Source organism: Rhinolophus sinicus, chromosome 6 (genome assembly GCF_057876585.1).
Source record: "Rhinolophus sinicus isolate RSI-liver-muscle chromosome 6, RSI-T2T, whole genome shotgun sequence".
In the NCBI taxonomy this organism is placed as follows: domain Eukaryota; kingdom Metazoa; phylum Chordata; class Mammalia; order Chiroptera; family Rhinolophidae; genus Rhinolophus; species Rhinolophus sinicus.
This window is the reverse complement of record NC_142506.1, coordinates 1,354,211-1,368,202: the sequence shown is the minus strand read 5'-3', so window position 1 is coordinate 1,368,202 and position 13,992 is coordinate 1,354,211. Positions and strand designations below refer to the sequence as shown.

At 62.9% G+C, this 13,992-nt stretch overlaps 1 protein-coding gene across 21 annotated transcripts in view; it reads right to left on the bottom strand.

Moving 5' to 3' along the window:
• TSNARE1 (t-SNARE domain containing 1) overlaps positions 1 to 13,992 on the bottom strand; it is a 99,013-nt gene that overhangs the window by 26,743 nt on the left and 58,278 nt on the right. For 13 of the 21 annotated variants that reach the window (XM_088798923.1, XM_074316992.2, XM_074316991.2 and 10 more), the window contains 4 exons: positions 9,942 to 10,014; positions 8,117 to 8,596; positions 5,480 to 5,562; positions 961 to 2,194 (listed from right to left, as the gene is read on the bottom strand). In XM_088798923.1, coding sequence (XP_088655049.1) covers positions 1,628 to 2,194; positions 5,480 to 5,562; positions 8,117 to 8,596; positions 9,942 to 10,014 — 1,203 coding nt within the window. In that variant the 3' untranslated portion in view covers positions 961 to 1,627. The other 8 variants (XM_074317000.2, XM_074316999.2, XM_088798921.1 and 5 more) reach the window with 5 other exon arrangements.

The window sequence follows — 13,992 nt, the reverse complement described above, 5'->3', positions numbered from 1 at the left end:
TGTATGGAAATGTCTCCATTTTGTCTTTGTTCTTGAAAGATGGTTTTGTTGGGCGCAGGATTCCGCGTTGATGGTTATTCTGTCAAAACGCTGTAGGTGTCACCTCGCCGCTTTCCAGCTGCCGTTCTCGTTGATGTGAGATGAGCCCTTCTCTCCTGCCATGTCCTCCCCAGGTCCATCCCCTCCTGGTCATTTGGTTCAAAACCTAGGCTGCCTGTGGACAGTTACAGAAGTCCAGACTGAGGCTGGCGGTGGGCTTGGCTGCAGCTGGAACCCCGTCCATCTTCCTAGCTGTCTGCACCACATATGCTCACTAAGACCTTCTTTCCTCAAAAGCTCAAACTCTGACCGGCTCCTGTTTAAACCCAAATCACAGCCTCATTCCTAAAGGATCTCCAGGTCACCCCCCCTCCCCACAGACATCCCAGAGAAGGAGCTTCCAGAGCCCCAGGTGTGACGGGCACTCCTGGACCAAGTGTGGGTCCCCCTCCTTGCATGAGCACCTCCTCTGAGGCCAGCCAATGCCCTTTGCTCTCCCTGCCTGCAGCCTGGGCTCCTCGGTGCACCCCCGACCCACGGCCCAAATGACAGGCACCCTGTCCCAGCCATGCTCTTGCCCGGCTGTCCGCATCTGGCAGCACCGGACTCAGACCTCAAAGGGCAAAGGACATGCCAGGCTGTGGAGACAAACAGACCAGGATGTACCACGCTACTCCTTGGCCCCAAGGCTGGGGTGGGGTCGCTCTTCCCCAACCTTGCCCTTGGTTCCCTCTGCTTGGACTCTGCCAGCCCCTCCTCCCCACCCGCCTGCTCCACCAGCCTCACTGATTTCTGCCCAATCACCTTTATGGCTTCTGTCAAAGCACCTTCTTCAGAGCCCAGCCCAGCCCTCTGCGCCACCGGGAGAAAAGCACTGGTTCCAGCTCTTTTACTCACCAGCAGCACTACCATCACCATTACTGCCTTTTTTTGGTCATTTTATGCTTAAATAAGAAAAATACTTTTTGTAAAACAAACAAAAAAACAGAAAAAAATCAACAGGTACAAAAGGGCACCCCCCACACAGTACCAAGGAACATATGTGCATACAAGTCTCATACAACAGACATATAACAGTAGAGACGGGCCATATTTGCGACGTGGTTGATTCCCTGGGCCAAAGTCAAGCCAACCCAGAAGCCCAGCCCCTGTGAGTCCACACACGCCCATGAAGGAGGGGCTTCCAGGAGTCACTCGGGACAGTCAGGGGGCCTTCTTGACAGCCAGCCCAGCCACATTTCTAGGGCCCAACCCTAAGGGGGCAGTCTGGGGGTACTGCCCCCGTGTGCTTCTCCCCGCCACTCTGCCCGCTGCTGGCTGTCTGTACGTGCTGGCTCGCCCCCTGCTAGCGACCCTCTGCCATCCCAGCTGTACTGTCCCTGAGTAGAACTCTGCCTGGTCCCCCAGACGACTGGCTCTCAGAGCCCTTCTCTGCACAACACCAAGCCCCAGGGACCATGGCAACAGAAGGGGCAGCCACAGGTGCATGTCCTGTGTCCTTTCTGGTTCCGTCAAGGCCCCGCCTCTGAAGACTGGAGTCCCACTCCACCGTGGCCCTGACCCTAAAGCTCCTCCTCCACCTTCAGGATCATCCCTGAGAAGACCTCCAGGCCCGTGGGGGGGCCCTGGGGGCTTCCCCGGGAGCCTTGGTCAGGTCCATGGGCGCCTCCACCAGCAGGGATGCCGTCCTGAACCGTGGGCGAGGCTCTGGGGGCTGGGCAGGCCTCCACCAGCCTCTCGAGGGTCCGGTTGAGGGCCTCCATGCCGTCGGCCAGCCTCTGGCTCTGCTCCGCCAGCCGCTGCAGCAGCAGGTTCTGCTGGGCCAAGAGCGCGCTCTGCTGCTGGGACCAGGAGGAGAGCAGGGCGCCCTGACGCCGATGGGAGTCCAGCAGCCGCCGCTCAAACTCGGAGGCCTCGGCCACCATGGGCCTCCCAGAGGGCTGGGGTGGTACAGAGGAGGGTGGAGAAGGCCGGAAGGCCCCTGGGATCGTGGCTGCCAGAGGGGCCGAGGCGGGCGAGGCAGGTGGGGAGAGCGAGGAGGTGGGTGCGGGGAAGGCTCCTCGGAGGTCCAGGGAGTCAGGTTCGGGCAGGCTGGGCCCATCCACAGTCCGCAGGGGCAGCCACAGGCAGCTGGGGGCCTCGTCCTCCTCATCGGCTGGCAGAAGGAGACAGGAAACATGAGCCTTCACAGGCCAGGGCTGGGGCGGCACCAGAGGGCTGCTAGGACTGCCACCTGTACAAGGCCCTCTACACGCTCACTGTTCGGGTGTCCTAGTGCCCCCTGCAGTGGGCAGCACCACCCTGATTAGGAAACTAACACTCAGCGGGTGAAAGACCTACTCCAATGATGCTGAGACTGAAACCTCTACCTGACGATTCCTAGGTCCTGGGGCAGCCGCATGCGGCCATGTATGTATCCATCCACCCATCCACACATCCATCCACGCCCATCCACGCCCATCCACCCATCCACACCTCCATCCACGCCCATCCACCCAAGCTGGCCGTTTTCTATCCACCATCCTCTGTCCATCTGTCTATACATACTCACTCTCTCATCCCATCTCTCTGCCCATGCATTTGTTCATCAATCATCCATCTTTCCTCCATCTATCCATCTCCCCCCCTCCTTTCGTCCTCCTTCCTTTCATCCGTCCATCCACCTATTTACCCACGCCTCCCTCCATCCACCCACTCATCATCTATCCACCCATCTATTTGTTCGTCTCTCAGCCACCCATCCTCAACCCACCTGTTCGGCCAATTACCCATGCTTCTGTCCATCCACCCAACCCTCCATCTATCCATCCGTCCGTCATCCACTCACCCATCCACCCACCCATCCATCATCCATCTGTTCATCTATTTACCTGTGCCTCCATCCATCCATCCACCCACCCGTGTATACCTTTCCAACCCTTCCATCCATCCACCCGTCTATCCACCCATCCATCTGTCCATCCCGGCACCCTGTTTGCGTGAGCATCCACCCATCCACCAAGCAGATATGCCAGGAGGATGAGAGGTGCACATGAAAGCAGAACGTCCCGAGGCAGCAGGAGCCCTGGACATGGAATCCTAGACACCGGGCTCCCAAACCAGCTCTGCCTCTCGCTGGCTGTGATACAGGAAACCCTTCTCTTCTCTGCTTTGGGCTCAAATCCCTAATCTGCAAATGAAAGGCCTGGCTGTAGGTTGTCTAACTTTGGACTGTATGGGTGTGTGATAAGTCAACAAACGTTCCAAGGAAAACCAAGGGGCCTGAAACGGGTGTGCTGAGTCCTGTCTCACTGGACACATGTCGTGTGGGGGTGGGAGCGAGTGGGAGGACATTACTATGTGGCACCAACTCTGTGGCACCTTCTGGGTCTGAGCCCCGCTTATCATGTCTATGGCCCAAGGGTTCCTGCTTTGTGATGGGAATGGGCCATGACAGCCTCACCCCAGACGGCTGGGCCCACGAGCTCCTGGGAATGGGGCAGGGGTGCCGGCAGGGGGTCTGGGCCTGATGAGGTGCCCATGGGCACAGGTGGCTGTCCATGCCACCGCCTCCTCCTCCTCTTCCTGTTCCTCATTGTCACGTCTTCCTTCTTCGGTCCAGGCACCTTCACGTTTTCCTTCCGTGGTGCAGACATTTTCTATCACGTCTTCCTCCCACAATCCAGGGACCTGCCGATCCTCCTGACCTGGCAACCCCGCGTGCTCATGGACGGAGCCCCCTGCCAGCTGTGCTTCCCTCTCAACATGAGGCTTCCTGGTGGTGAGGACCCCGGCAGGTGCCACCCTCGGCAGAGTCCCCATTAGAGAGCCCAGGCCCTCAGCTTCCGACGGGTCCACCTCGCTTGTCAGGTGCAGCCGGTACCTTCTACTCTGGGACACCTTGGAAGGGCCAGGCCTGGTGGAGAGTCTCGGGTGGAGAGCCTGGCTGCCCTCAGTGTGCTGGAACGTGCAGGCCCTGGGCTGGGGCAGACAGCCCTGAGTGGCATCAGCTGACGTCGGCTGACACAACCTCCAGCAGTGCCTCTGCCCTGTCCTGCAGGTGAGACCTTGGCACGCCAGTGTCCTCTCTTGATGTGCGTTCACCAATTGTCATGTGTGGCCGACCGTTGCTCACCCTGACTTCTGAATCTGAAGGCCACTGACAGAGACGGGGGGGAGGAGCAGTGGGCCCAGCCTCCACCCTCAGAGCACAGGCCTGGGTCCTGCGGCGCCTGTCCCCACGTGTGGCCTGCCCCAGCTGGGCTCCCCACAGGCCGGGGAGGCAGGTGCCGGGAGGGCGCCCCTCGCTCCCTCCTCCTGGTGCTCATCTTCTCACCCACGTCCTGCTGTGGTTCACACCGTCCTCCCCTCCCCCTCCTCCCTTCGCGAAGGCATCCAGAATCCCCTTCCCAAGTAGAGCTTGGACTTCCCAAAGCTGCCCCAAGAACGAGGGCTTGGTCCGCCCACTTCTCCCATTGGCACGGCCCACACACAGCTGCCCTGAGCTCGCCTGGGACCCAGCCAGTCCCCGGCCTCTGTGCACACTGTCCCCTCTGCCAGGACAACTCCTGCTTGGCCTTCAGGATGGAGCACACACTCTCCCAGGAAACGCTCCCTCCCCACGCCAGGGACACATGCTCCTCTCCTGAGGGCTGGGCTCTGCAGGCTCCATCACTGACTGGCAGGTTCCAGCAGTGACTGAGGCTCGGATGAAGGAGAGCTGCCGGGCCCTCAGTCCCAGCGGGGCGAGGCTCAAGCCCGCCTGGCCCAGTCAGGTGCCCACGTGGTGGCTGCAGGTCAGAAAGGAGGCCCGGCAGTCGGTCCCCAAGGCTGCCCGAAGCCCCATCGCAAGCCAATAAAGGCCTGGTATGTTCTCACTCCCTCTGAGCCAGATAACTTGTCCCAAGCCAAGTTCTGCTTGGTCCATGTGGAGGCCCCCTCCCAGCCACCAGCCCAAGGCCAGGTCAGGGGCAGACGCTGAGCCCACAGGCGCCCAGGCGGCAGGCGGAGGAGGATGGGCAGGTCAGGCGGGCCCTCTCCACAGCCCACACCCTCCAGACAGTGGCGGCACACACGACAGACCCAGCTTGCCCATGAGGGAAAGGGAGGAGCCACAGAGCTGTGTGCGGCTGGCTCTTGGGGTATCACAGCCAGGCCTAGCGCCACCACAGTGAGACCCGCCACCAGGCAGGCACTGCTCACCTCTCACCTCACACCCTACCCTCTAGCTTCCACTGAGCCGGCGGGCAGAGACCCTGGTGCCCCTCTGTGGGGGTGCAGACAAGGAGGCGGTGCGACCACCCTGGGGGCACAGACACCCACAGCCCTTCCTCTCCCCTCCCACACCAGGCCTCCTGGGCTCAAAGACCCTGTGGGTGTGCCCTTCCCAGGTGAGGTCAGGGCCTGGGCCTCTGGGCTGGGGGCTGCAGAGGCCACAGGCTGGCCCCTCACACTGACTTACTTGATGCCGGCTGGCTCCAGCCAGGAGCTCGCTGGCGGCCTCTGTGTGCGAGGACGCAGCCTCGAGGCTGGCTTCAATACTATCTGCAAATCAAGACAACAAAAGCAATTACTAGGTGGACCTGGGGCCGAGCCCGGGAGCCCAAGCCTGGGGGCTGCAGGGAGGGGGAGTGCATGGTATCTGTCCCTTGGGTGGTCACTGAGGCCCAGGCGAGAAGACCAGCCTCCCGAAAAGCTGAGGCTGCAGGGATGGGGTGCTGGCCGAGTAGTCAGGACAGACCGCCTAGAGGTGCCCTGCGGGCAGGGCAGCCCACTCAGGAAAGGGTGAAGGCGGGGCTCTGAGAATGCAGAGCCGCCTTACAGAACTGCTGCGAGGACCACTGTGGCTGGGCCGGGAACACTCTCCACGTGCTGGCTCGTGGCACCTGGCACTAACCAGAGTCGAGGCCCAGTGAGACCAGAAAAGAAAGGTCCTCATCGCCCCGGGAGTGGGCTCAGCCTGCAGTACACTCCCCACATAGGATAGTTCTGCTGGGGCATCTACGAGCAGCTGCTCAGCCAGCTTCCTCCCGAGCCCTGGGCACTGTCAGGCGGGTGCAGCCCCACCACGTGGCCTGCAGCAGTCTGGTGCCCCATGAGCCCCAGGCCACCGCCTTCACCTTGTCTGGAAAGTCCCAGGTCGGCCAGGGCAGCTCTGCAGGGCCACAGGCCCCTCGGGTCACCCCCAGTCCTGGCTCAGGGGGCACTCAACAGGAGCAACCCTGAAGGGCCTCTGCTCCAGGGATCCGTGGCCAGGCCTCCAAGGGGTACAGGGAACCGCGTTCAATGCCATTCCCCAAACAGTACAGAGAGCACGTACAGAGGTGCATGGGGCAACGGGGAGATGCAGAAACTGCCCGCCCAGCAGCCCCAGGGCACAGGCACCCTATGGAGGCCCCTACTCTGTCTGCTGGCTGTCCTCAGCCGGCAGGCCCGACCTGCCCAAGCCCCAGGTCACTGTTGACCAGGAAGGAGGACCTGGGGGGCCTGGGCCACCAGCAGTCATCTCTGCCACCAGCACCCCCAAAGTCAGGCTTTGAAGAACTTCCCTGCCCCTCACCTCTGCCCCGCTGGGGAAGTCCTACCCCATCCATCTCTCACTCATTCATTCAACAAACCTCAGTGACCATCAGCACTGTGCCAGGCCCTCCCAGGAGGAGCTGACAGCACTAAAAGACCAGTTGGCAACCCTGATGGAGGCAAGCCCAGGAGCCATGGGCTCCGAAAGAAGGGGCACCTGGCCCACCAGGGCAGGCAGGGCCTCACCACGAGAGAACTGGCTGAGCAAAGCACAGGGGGCCGCCAGGGCAAATGCCGCCAAGTTCCTGCCAAGATCCAGGGCTGAGGATTTGTGGGACGGGTCCAAGCACCCAGGGCCACACCAGTGCCACCCGCTGCCAGACGCTTCTCGGCCCCGTGTGCCCACCTCGCCCCACGACAACCCCAAACCAGGTCTAGCTCTGCCTGCAGGAGAGCAGGATGTCCCCGCCATGCCTCACAGGCAAACCCCGCCGCACCCCATGGCCCAGGTCCATGACAGGCCCACGGGCACAGTGGTGACCCAGGTCTGTGCCATTCCCGACCCCATGACCCCGTGCGGTACACGGAGACCCGCGCACTAGAAGCTCTGCTGCACCAATGGGGGGGCGCTTGTGGTCCCCGCTCGTCCCATGAGGCCAAGTCTTTCTGTCCACTTTGTGGCCCTCCAGAGGGAGCTGGTCCTGCTCCCGGCTTCGTCCCCAAGTTCTTCCAGCAGTTCCCCAGAAAGGAAGGATTCAGCGGGGCTCAGCTGCCAGGAGGAGGTGGAGCCACCGGGTGCAGCGGGTGACGGTGAAGGGCGCTGCGGGCTGATGGGGACATTCAGAGGTGCGGCGTCTTGAGACGGCGAGAGCAGGAGGAGGCGCTGAGGAGGCGGCAGCAGGAGGGAGCCGAGCGGCTGTGAGCGGCAGGCAAGGCCCAGCCAAGTAGCCCATTCCTTCCTCACCAGGCACAGACCTTCCGGCAAAGGTTTCAGAGGGGTTCAGCAAGTGTGCCCTGGGAGTCTGAGAGCCACCAGGTGTCACCCTGGCCTGGTAGGGACGCTGAGAGACCCTGAGGAGAAGGGCCCCAGAATGAGAGTGCTAGAGGGGCTCGCGGGAAGGGGAGTCACCCCATTTGTTCCCTCACACTCCAGAAGGGTACAAGGGGTGGGGGCGGGGCGTGGCGCTGAGCTGGGCCGGTGCAGGTGGAAATGGCCCTGCCGCCCAGGCCCTGTGAGGGCCTATGGCGCGTGGGTGGCCCTGTCAGCTCCTGGGTGACGGAGGCGCCTGAGGTCTCTGGGGGGCCCTGGCTGCGCTACGCTGCGGTGGGGCAAACCCAGAACCTGCGTGCGGGGCCAGGATGAACCTGGTTTTGAGCCCCAGCTACTTCACTCCCAAGACGAGCAGACACTTCCTGGCCCAGGGCATCAGTTCCCCCAACTAGAGGCAGCGAGGGGCCAAGCGGTGATGGTGTGTCCTCGGCCTCAGCTCTCCTGAGGGTCGTGATCGCGTGGTCACGTAACGGAGCCCTGGGCCGGGGGCAGCCTGGGCAACACGGGCTGTGGGTGGGGCCCACTTACTTGGCAGGGGCTCGGTGGCCTGGCCCTCGCCTGGGGGGCCCACGGCTGAGAAGGTCTCGGCCACCATGCGCTCGACAGGCGTGAGGATGAGGGCGGGGGCCGGGCTGCCCTCGGCGGGGGCCTGGGGGCGCTCCGCCAGCTTCCTGCGCACCACCCCACGCAGGTCCCGCCACTTGTGCTTGAGGTCGCCCAGGTCCCTCCGGCAGTAGCCCAGCGCGTTCACCGCCTGCAGGATGCGGGTCCACACGCGGTGCTTCCGGGCGGGCGTGGCCCGCAGCGCCCCGAACAGCAGCGAGTAGTGGCGCGTCACCCTTTGCACCAGCACCTCCGTCTCCTGGGGGCTGAAGTTGGGCTTGCGCGTCTTGGTGCGGGAGTGGGGACTTGGCCGCAGGGGCTCGAAGCCCGGCCCAGGCAGCAGGGCCGCCACGGCCGGCTCGGGGCTGGAGCTCCGCCGGCACATGGCCTTGCTGCCGCTGGACCCTGGAAAGGCACCAGAGGCTGAGGGGCAGGCCGAGGCCACGGCCGGCTGGGGAGCAGAGCGCCACCAGGCTCATGGCCCCAGGCCCCCACTGCTTCCTAAGGGGGGTACAGTGGTCCCGGACCACCATCCATCATTGTACGAACACCCACGTCAGCACAGAGTGGGGCGTCCAGTCCCCCAGTGCCCACCCCTCCCAAGGCTGACCATGGTGGCCACAGGTCAGCCCTCACCTGCCCCCCCCCCACATGGGAGACAGTCGCTCTGATCAGTCGGCCTCGGGGACTGGGTGTCCACCTGCAGCACACAGACCATCTGCACGCCCCACCCCGAGACAGCCAGCCGGAGGCAGGCAGGGCTGCAGGGCGGAGGGGGCGGGAGCATGTGGAGACAGGGTGGACCGTGGGGAGAGCGCCCTGAGGGCGCGTGGGCTCCAGCCAAGCTGTCCAGGCCGCAGAGCAGGCCCTGCAGAAGCCCAGGCTCTGAGGAGGAGTGGGGGGCGGGCAGGCATGTGACAGCAGCCCCGGGGCAGCAAGGCTCGGCACTCTCCGGCCACTCCTCCTGGGGTGCACACAGCACTGGGAAGAGGACGGCGGGGCTGCCCCCACGCCCAGAATGTACCTGAACCTCGGAACCTCCATGGCTCCAGGCCTGAGAGAGGCAGGGGGCCCCCAGGGAGAAGCGGTGCAGAGGTCGGTGGGCAAGCCCCTGGGGACTGTCTGGGAGCTAACTGTGTTGGCCAAATATCTCTGGGCCCTGGGGGCCAGATGGCCACGCGTTCTCACCCGGCCCCTCAGGGCTCCTGGCACTAGGGGCAGTAGCAGGAAAACCACATGGTTGCCCAGTGTGCACGGACGGGCAAGGCGGGGTCGGGCTGAGGTTCTCATGTGGAAGGAACGAGGCAGCAGCAGACACGCCGGCCCCTCCCAGCACAGCCCTGCCCCCACCACACACAGCTTTCTGAGAAGTGGCCGAAGGACAGAAGCAGGCCCCCAAGGTGGCTCCAGTCTCGACGTGTCCAGCGCCCACCACTGAGGGACGCACTGCAGCCATGACCCTTCCCCAACCCAGGATGGCCTGTCCTCACCCTGCGGAGTCCTTGGGTGGGGAGGAAGGCCCAGGGTGAAGGGCATGGAGGCCAGGACTCTTCAGTGAGCACAGTGGGTAGCCCTCCCCTGCCCTGGCCTTTCTGGAGGCTGGCGGACCTGGGGGGTGCCCGAGGGAGGCAGCGAATGCTCAGACCTTCAGATCCTGCCCTGGGCCTTGCTCACCTGGGAGGCAGCCCACACCTGGGGGGAGTGGAAGGGGGAAGGGAGCAGGTGGTTGGAGGGGGGCGTACCCACTCACCGATGGCATCTCCTTGCTCTGACACCATGGAGGCCAAGTCCCTGATGATCTGGTTCACATCCAACAAGTCGCTCTGCGGAAACAGGATGGAGGCCATTAGCTGCCTGGAGGCTGCAGGTCGGAGGTCCAGGACATGGCCATCAGGGATCGTGACAGTCACACCCAGGGACAAGCCCAGGGTCACCCCACACGTCCGAGACAGGACTGCGATCTGAATACTGTCTCCTGACTCCAAGGCCAAACCCCAAGCTCTCCGAGTAGCCCAGGGCCATGAGCCTCTCGCTGGGTACAGAGGACCCAGGCTCGGCCCCTGGAGGGTTGCAGTCTAGTGCAGGCAGTGTCCCCGACACTGCCCTGCAGCCCTCAGAGAGGAGCCCGCATGGTCTGCCCTCCTACAGGCCCCCCATCCTGTGACACCTCACTCCCTGTACTTGACTGGGGCTCCTTCACAGAAGAGTCATACCTGTCCCTCTGTACACCTGGCACCGAGTACAGGCCAGCACATGTGCTGCCAGGTAAGTCCTCAGTGGTGGGCGGATGCGTGGACAGATGGATGGTGGGTGGGTGGATGGATGGACGGATGGATGCTGGGTAGGTGGGTGGATGGACAGATGGATTGTGGGTGAGTGGGTGGATGGACAGACGGATGGTGGGTGGGTGGGTGGATGGACAGATGGATGATGGGAGGGTGGGTGGATGGACAGATGGTGGGTGGGTGGGTGGGTGGACGGACGGATGGTGGGTGGGTGGGTGGATGGACAGATGGATGATGGGTGGGTGGGTGGATGGACAGATGGTGGGTGGGTGGGTGGATGGACAGACGGATGGTGGGTGGGTGGGTGGATGGACAGACGGATGGTGGGTGGGTGGGTGGATGGACAGATGGATGATGGGTGGGTGGGTGGATGGACGGATGGATGGGTGGGTGGTGGGTGAGTGGGTGGATGGGTGGTTAGACGGGTGGCTGGTGGGTGGATAGACAGATGGTGGATGAATAGACAGATGGATGGTGGGTGGATGGACAGATGGGTGATGGATGGACGGGAGCCCCACTGCTATCCAAAGACTGAGTGGCTTCATGAGGCTGGTGAATGGGGTGAGGAGCAGAAACTCGGGCCAGGAGGACGTCGGGGCGCCCCCACCCCAGCGTGTCATGCTGGCCTCTTGCACCTTCCTGTCACCAACTCCATTTTAACTCCATTTGTCTAGCAAAGTAGCAACAACGCACATGAGGGACATGACCACACCACTCGGATCCGCAAAACCCTCACCAGCGTGTCCCCCCCCACCTTCAGCTCACTGCAGAGCCTGGATTGATTTCCACAAGGGTCACTTCACCCCACTGCAAAATATTACAGGGAAATTCATTTTCTTTTTAGGAGTGTTCTGGGAAATAAAGCAATTAGCATGATCTTAAACTGACACATACTATCAATTGCAATTCAATTACTGGGCTTAACTCTGTGGAAATGGGGCCCATGGCCGGGAAGGTGGTAGAGAGTGGGGGGGCTGCGGGTCTTGGCTCTGGGGAGCAGTGGCAGATGGGTGAGTACTGGGTAGCCCCAGGCCTGGGCCCTTTTCTGGGATCCAAGTCGCCATGGCCTTCCCTGGGTAAGGCCACCAGCCGTGGAGGCCAAGCTTAGGTTCCACCCGAAGGTCAAGACATCAAGGTCACAAGTCAAATGCCACAGGCTCACCCGGGCCTCAGACAGAATGGCCCCAGCTCCACACAGACGTCCAGCTTCCTGCCCCAATTCTGCCAGGGGCTGCGCACTGATCGGCCACACACCAACCTTGACCTTGGCCACTGAGCACACAGAAGCCTGACACAGACAGAGGCCTCTTCTCACAGGAGGCTGGCTTGGCTGCACTTGGACTTGGACCCGTAGGGGCCTTTGCCAGGCAGCTCCGTGTCCCACACTGTGGGAGGCACCCTCAGCTCACATACAGGGCAGACAAGGAAACCGAGTCACTAAGAGGTTAAGGATTCTCCCAACCGTGCAGGGCTGGTAAACGCTGGAGCCCGCACACCCAGGTTTGAGCTGACCTGACCCAGGTCCCTACAACCCAGACCCCACCACTCTGGTCACCCCTGGGAGTCACAGCTGGTCCTCGCTCCCTCTGCAGGGAGCTCAGTGGTGCAGCCCTGCATGGGTGGGTGCTACAGCTCTTCCTGTGGGCTGGCACAGTGCTACCCATGGCCCTGCCCGGCCTACAGGGACACAGCTTTGGCGAAGGAGAGGGCAGGGGGGTGTCCTGAGCAGGGGATATTAGCCCAGTGCCCCTGGGGTCCAGGGCCCTCAGGCTCCTGCTGGGGTGGCATGGCAGCTGCTCCTGCTCCTGCAAACCAGTGTGGCCTGGCCCCGACGTGAACACACAGCTGCTGCCCAGGGTGGTCTGGAGCAGCGCTGACCCAGTAACTTGGGGCCGCCCAGACAGAGCGTGTTCTGGTCTGGCGCGTGTCCTGGGCTTTGGGGGAGGCCCCTGGGAGATGCAGTGGCCAAGGCGACTTTCCAACTGGCTGCACACACACGGCCCTGGCTGCTGACCGGCTGTACAAACTGCCTTCTCCGCCAGGGCCCGGCCCCCACCCCCAGGCAGGCTGTTCCTGCAGCAAGCAGCCATCGGGACACTGCTGTGGCTGAGGACGGCTGCCGGAACCTCCCCTGGCCTGGCCACCTAGGGCTGGGGCCCCACCCAGGTCCTGGCCGTCCCCCCAACCACAGCAGCAACACCTGCCAGGAACGTACAGGGGCTGTGTCCAGAGTGCGACACACGGAGGCAGCGGGACCCTGAGTAGGGCTGAGAAAGCCAGGGGTTCACTCATACTCAGAGCGCTTGGTGCACGGGGAGGCTGCAGCCCAGTGAGGGGGCCTCACGCGGGGGACCCACACAACACTGTCACCAAGGGCACCAGCACCCCCGCGTCCGGACGTCAGCACCAGGGCTGAGCAGTGGGCGGCTTCCATTCACTGACTCTTGGAGGTCAGCGTGACCTCTCACCTGGACACCCCTTTCATTTCAGGCCTCCCTTTTTTAAAAAACCCCACGCTCAGACCACTGACCTTCACCTCCCTCTCAGCACAGGGCTCAGCTGGCATTGCAGGAGCTGGACCAGCCCCGTCCTCAGCAGACCGTCCCTCCCCCCTCAGATCTATGACCTCTGACGAATCAATATCATTCGTCCTGAACAAAAACTTGGGCTGGGCTCCTGGAAACAGCAATGCTAAGAAAACCCTCCCCCTTCTGTGTTTCGGAAAACGCTTCCTGCAGAGAACCCTTCCCCATGTGATAACTCGCGACTTGTTCACACAGGACAAGGCCAGACAGACCCCTGGTTCCCACTCCATGCCTCACACACGCGGAGCTTAACTGCTTGTCCCCGGGCGGCCAGCCAGCACCTAAGGCTGGGAAACCACATGTAAGCTCGGCTTCTCTCCTCCCCAGACCCTTTGCGCCGTGGACGGGCAGGGAGTCTGTGGCCTCGGGTTGGTCTCCGTGCGGCTGTGCCTGTTTCCCTCAGCGGGCGCTGGGACTTCAGGCGCTGGAGGGGGCGTTTGCAGAACAGACAGGGCACTGAAGAGCTGGCTGTGACCACGGAACTACAGAACTGGGCAGGCGCAGGGGCTGGGGCCTGGAGCTGGGTCTGTCACTGACAGATGGGGGGCCAGGAGGAGGAGCCCGAGGGAGGGGATGCAGACAGGGAGCCTCAGCATGCGGGAGCGGCATAGAGTGGGAGCAGCTGGGCACAGGCGACAGGCATGGACAAGGGCCCCTCCAGTCAGCACTGGGCGCCGGGCGCCTGGGCAGTCCTCAGCTGCTAACGGAGGACACCAAGAGCAGGTGGGGCCGGCTTCCCGGCACACCTGGGAGATCCCCCAGAGGTCTGGTCCCACCCGCAGCATGGGTGGGAGCCAGTTCCAGGCAGAAGTCCAGTCCTCAGTCCTGGGTGTGAGCACAAGGCCAGGCTGCTCACGGGCCTGAAGGCACGGGGCTTGCACAGAAAGATGAGAGGCCCCAGGGCTGCCCTTTGGGGGCATCGAGCAGCCCC